The sequence below is a fragment of the Sparus aurata genome, chromosome 23 (genome assembly GCF_900880675.1).
Source record: "Sparus aurata chromosome 23, fSpaAur1.1, whole genome shotgun sequence".
Classification (NCBI taxonomy): Eukaryota; Metazoa; Chordata; class Actinopteri; order Spariformes; family Sparidae; genus Sparus; species Sparus aurata.
In genome coordinates, this window is record NC_044209.1 from 12,089,147 (window position 1) to 12,095,146 (window position 6,000).

The 6,000-nt window shown below is 41.0% G+C and overlaps 1 protein-coding gene across 1 annotated transcript; it reads right to left on the reverse strand.

Moving 5' to 3' along the window:
* Positions 1 to 2,342: 2,342 nt before the first annotated feature.
* On the reverse strand, positions 2,343 to 5,708 carry tmem11 (transmembrane protein 11). Its single transcript, XM_030408894.1, has 2 exons — positions 5,569 to 5,708; positions 2,343 to 4,031 (listed from the first exon to the last, which is right to left on the reverse strand). Exons 1-2 carry the CDS (start codon positions 5,613 to 5,615, stop codon positions 3,515 to 3,517), a joined length of 564 nt encoding a protein of 187 aa, XP_030264754.1. The 5' UTR covers positions 5,616 to 5,708; the 3' UTR covers positions 2,343 to 3,514.
* Positions 5,709 to 6,000: the final 292 nt, after the last annotated feature.

Genomic DNA, 6,000 nt, shown 5'->3' on the forward strand with positions numbered 1-6,000 from the left:
GCCACAGGTATATAAAAGCAAGCACCTAGGCATGCAACTGTTTCTACAAACACTTGTGAAAGAATGGGTCGCTCTGAGGAGCTCAGTGAATTCCAGCGTGGTACTGTGATAGGATGCCACCTGTGCAGCAAGTCCAGTCGTGAAATTTCCTCGCTCCTAAATATTCCACAGTCAACTGTCAGTGGTATTATAACAAAGTGAAAGCGATTGGGAACGACATCAACTCAGCCACGAAGTTGTAGGCCACGTAAAATGAAGGAGCGGGGTCAGTGGATGCTGAGGTGCATAGTGCGAAGAGGTCGCCAACTTTCTGAAGAGTCAATCGCTACAGACCTCCAGACTTCATGTGGCCTTCAGATTAGTTTAAGAACAGTGCGTAAAGAGCTTCATGGAATGGGTTTCCATGGCCGAGCAGCTGCATCCCAGCCATACATCAGTAAGTGCAATGCAAAGTGTCGGATGCAGTGGTGTAAAGCACGCCACCACTGGACTCTAGAGCAGTGGAGACACGTTCACTGGAGTGATGAATCGCACTTCTCCATCTGGCAATCTGACGGACGAGTCTGGGTTTGGCGGTTGCCAGAGAACAGTACTTGTCTGACTGCATTGTACCTAGTGTAAAGGGGGGATTATGGTGTGGGGTTGTTTTTCAGGAGCTGGGCTGGGCCCCTTAGTTCCAGTGAAAGGAACTCTGAAAGCTTCAGCATACCAAGAGTTGTTGGACAGTTCCATGCTCCCAACTTTGTGGGAACAGTTTGGGGATGGCCCCTTCCTGTTCCAACATGACTGTGTACCAGTGCACAAAGCAAGGTCCATAAAGACATGGATGAGAGAGTTTGGTGTGGATGAACTTGACTGGCCTGCACAGAGTCCTGACCTCAACCCAAGAGAACACCTTTGGGATGAATTAGAGCGGAGACTGAGAGCCAGGCCTTCCCATCCAACATCAGTGTGTGACCTCACAAATGCGCCTCTGGAAGAATGGTCAAAAATTCCCATTAAACACTCCTAAACCTTGTGGAAAGCATTCCCAGAAGAGTTGAAGCTATTATAGCTGCAAAGAGTGGACCGACGTCATACTAAACCCTATGGATTAAGAATGGGATGTCACTTAAATTCATATGCGAGTCAAGGCAGGTGAGCCAATACTTTTGGCAATATAGTGTATATAGAGTATATACACATATATACACACACACGCACATATATATGTGTGTATATATATTAATATATAGACTAATTTGTACTACTACTAATTTGTAGGATCCCTAACTATTAATTAACGGAACTTGGGATTCTAGTACCATTTAGAAATTTTGCACACAATAGATGTTTACTTTTGGCCTGTGACCTACCATTAAGTTTCAGTTTTGACTATCCCAGGGGAAAACTGGCCACCCCGTGTCTAATGTGTGCATAATAAGGGGACCTCAGACCTTTTTTCCTTCAGCCATCTGAAAACGTAAAGGGATAGCAAAGGCATGGTAATAACTGGAGAAGGGGCTAGCTTTCACCATAACTGTCAACATCCCAGTGCTACCTGAACTAAGTCAGCAGCCCTTAAAATAGTTAATAAACATACAGTCATCAATCAGCCAAACTTGTTTGGACCAGCACTAGTGTCAGATGACAGATAATTACTCTGCTCAGGTCACAAATCAGCAATCTAAAGAGGCTTTTTCAGGCCATTCGTCAACGTACTCATCCCTCTGCTTCAGTATTGATGTCTCTGCTCATCCTGTAAAGGTATCTTGTATGGTTTTGCATACTCTGTATGCATAAATGTATTCTACACAATTTCAAAATGACACGGGAAATGTACAGGCTGCAGAACACTGTGTCATTTACCAGGTCCAACACAAAGCTAATCTGAATGAAGGCTGAGGTTGCAGCTCAATGTGTCTAACTGAATTTCATCAGCCAACAACCAGCAGCCAGGGCCTCAGTTGTACGAGCTGCTGGCAGGTGCTTTCATACACTGAGCACAATTATTAAAAAAACTATACAATTGACCAATGGAAGCACCATTTACTGATTTTAAAAAAATTTAAATAAAAAGCAGCCTGTTCCACATTTCAGGATAATAGTTTGATATTTATCAATGTCAAAAGTTTCATCAACAACTCAATCAACACTCTTCAGTTTAAACCAATGTGAAACATATTATAGCTTCCCTGTTCATGTCAGAAATTGACAAAATATTGTGATGAGGGAAAGGCAAAACTTATACATTTTTGTGATTGACTGCTAAAAGTCACAGCTGTCTGTTCACTTGTGTGATCACACTACTTACTTAAACACCTCCAACATTTAGAAACCTTGAAGCAATTTCACAGATGTAATTCATTTCTGATACATTGTTTAATAGAGCTCTTCAGGGATTTACATGAAATTCTCTTCAGGAAACTCTTAATGAACAGATGTACCATAAAAGGTTTTAATTTGCTAATGTCCTGCTGTCAAAGAAATAAAAGTGTTTGTGGAGTCATTTAAATAAGGACATTTAAACAAGACTTACTTTTAAATCAGTGTCTGTAAAGCAATTAGTGTGACTCGTAACATTCACCCAATTCACATCTGAATTCCACTTTATTCCACTTATCCTCCACTTCATCCATACTTATTTTTGCTTATTTTAATCTCCCGGGTCCCCAAATTTTTAAAGACAGCAGCTCATAACAAGCACCATTGGAAAAATAAATGCAAGAAATTATGTATTTAGAATTTGCTGTGTAATTTTTATCTGTAGTGTCAAATAGTGTCTATATTTAAATTTCAATTGTGATAGTTTGGCTTCATTGTAATACAATATACATTATTAGAAACATGTGTGAAGTGTGACTTTCCAAATGTTAGTATTTTGTCCAATAAGGACATTGACCCACAGCATTGTCACATAAGATCTGACTTGCACTCTTTTAACAAGAAATTCTACATGAACAAGACACAATTTCAAATAAGTTGCGGGTATTTACGCTTTTTAGGACATCACATAGAATCCATTTAATGAAAAAAGTCAAATAAAATACAGAAAAGTGAGTTTGAAATATCCTAATGTTTAATGAAAGGATGATGTACTGATCAGCAAGAAAGGGGTACAGTAAAACTACGAGAGAAAGGGGAAAGAGCTTGGTACTCAAATCATGATGGTCCGTTTCAAGTCAATACAATTCACTCCAGAGGAGCTGCTGTCATACCCTCGTGCACTAGCATGTTGTGTGTCAAGGATGCAGGTGGAGGGCGAAGGGCAGAAGACGCAAGGGTACTACAGAGATAAGTGTGCTGTTGTTGTCACATGGAAGTAAAGGAAACGTAAGGGAAAAAACAATTCCGTCTAGTTTTAACTATATCCCTCTGATCAAAGTTCAAAATGGAAGCACCCACTACATGTGTGGAGCTTAATGCTGGGCCTGATCGTGACTTCCACTTTTCTTACATCTGGGGGTGAATAGGTTCTTTTTTTGTTTGTTTTTTCCTTTTTTCTGTTGGTTCTTAAACCCTCTTCAGAGTGCACTCATACCGCATAGAGTTCGTAGATCTTCTTGGCGCAATACGCCAGGGCAGCCAGTGCTATCGTATTATGGAGTCTCTTTCTGTGGACGTCATCCCTGCGTACCAATACCACGGGCGTCGAGGAGGTGAGCGTATGCAGGGGCAGCCGCGAGAGTTTTTGGCTGTCGTATTCCACCTGATACTTGCAGCAGGGGTCAAATTGCCATGAAATCCCATAAAGGGCGGAGCAGGCCACACTGAGGGCACCAGCGGGCAGCGCCACATAGCGCGAGTATTCAGGAGGCAGTGAAAGTGGCGTCAGGAGGCAAGCGGCGCCCGACAACACGGCCGTCTTGTGCAGGCAGTTGCCCACGGTAATCCATCGGGCCGTCTCATCTCCGATGCGTGTGGGCTCGATAACAATGTATTTATACTGGGCCTCCAGTGCCTGCTCCAGCTCATACTCAAACTGGTCCTGCGCATTCTCCCCGTTGTAGATCTCGTGCACAATGTAGCAGTCTGTCGCTGCCATCACTCCCCTGTGGGGAGACAGAAACACCAGCAAAGAATGTTTGAGAAAGGATGGAGAGCAGTGTAAAAAGACTCAATATAAGAATGGTTTGCCTAATGTTTAACACCAACCTGCCCATTTTTCATGAATCTGTGAATAACATTTGTCTAGAAAAGCTAAGACAAAAAGGGTTTGTCAATAAAATGTCCAAACTGTTTACCAAACCAAAACACATGTCTCACTACCATAACAAATAATCTGCAACAGTTGCACATAAATCCTGTATTTTATTTATGTAAATAAAAACATTAAAATAAAAAAGAGGCACATATGATATCTTCGGCTGAAAATGTTCAATATAGGATGTATTGTCAATCTGCTGCTATTAACCAGTAATCCATGGTACTGAACTAACTACATGACATAACTACATTATATACAATTCCCAGGACATGATGGCATTGAAATTATGCATTCATGAAGAAAAGTTTGGAATATAGAATGTAAAATGTGATGAGTGAGCATGAGCAGATTTACAACATTTTGAAGCCCATTTGAACTTGTTGTCTTTTATGTGTCTTCACTATATGTGACTCCACGTTTTAATACCAATTATTTCACATGTGTAGGCCTTGGTTTGATGAGTCATTGGACGCCACATGTTTTACACCGATTATAAAATTTTTAAATGACCAAACTCTCACAAGTTTTTAGAGGTCAACTGCTGTCAAAAAATGCCTGAATAAGAAGGCATGATATGGAGTAACTCAAAAGTACCCTACAATGCTTTAATATTGTAAATTGTTAAATCTATTATAGATCGTCTCATATATACGGTCCTAACACCCCTGTAAACTAATGTGTCCGTTTATTTGTAAGTCACCTTTAGACATGACAAGTAAACATGTGTGCATCAGTGCCAATTATCTGAGGCCTCCTATTGCATGTTGACAACCAAACCTTAACAAATAAATAGATAAACCATAAGTTTATCCTGCCTCAAGACAGCAGGGCATTTGCTTAAGGGGTTAAAAACCTGACGGAGCATCGACTAATAATGCAAATAATTTTAAGATCAACATGTACGGGACACAATGTACCTGAGCGTCGGTTATATAGCATTAGCTAACTCTCATGGTACAAAGTTGGAGTACTGGGCAGCTAAGTTGAAGACCGTTTTACTTTGAGAACAGGTCGACAAACACCGCGGACAAAATTGTTAGCTCTGCCAGGATTGTGTAGCATGAGAGCAGTGGCATATAACATCAGCATTGGTACCCATGCACGGCTAAACGAAACTTTTCCCACCGGTAATCGCTTGGTGTGAAATAACCAAAACATCACATGAGCTGCTAGTTTGTTTCCTTGCTAACGTTAGCTAACTGTGCACGTTAGCCAGCTAACGTTAGCTAACCATGGGATAAAATTCCGACTTGTCGTTTTGGCTTTTAACTTTGAATCCAAAACGACACGCATGTTCGGGTTCCCGCGAATGGTGTCCGCTACGAAACAATGCATCTTATTAAAACATTTTCGTTTAATGACCAAGATGTGGAGTAACTGACCTCTCCCTGCTTACTGGGACACCGCGCCTCCTTCCCAGCGACGCCATGTTGGAGATACAACCGTGATTGCAGTTGACGTATGACAGAACCCTGCTTTCTGGGTAATGTAGTGTGTCAACGCAGTCGAGGCATCATTTGGACTCGAAAGCCGACTACAATTCCCTCGATGCTTTTAAAAGCATCGTACCTGCCGTCACGTATTTTATAATAGCACCGAAGTTTGAGAGGTCAGCGCATATTGTAAATAAACTTAGCACAAAGGAAGAGAGGTATGTTTGTTTAAAATATAACATAATAGCAAAAATGTATATAAAACAAACAAAAGCGCCATTTAGATATTAAAAATATTTAATTGGGCAGCAAGTAGATCATCGTTACATCTGTATATAGTATGTAATATAGCGTCTTATCCACCTCGGTTTGTCTTATGAT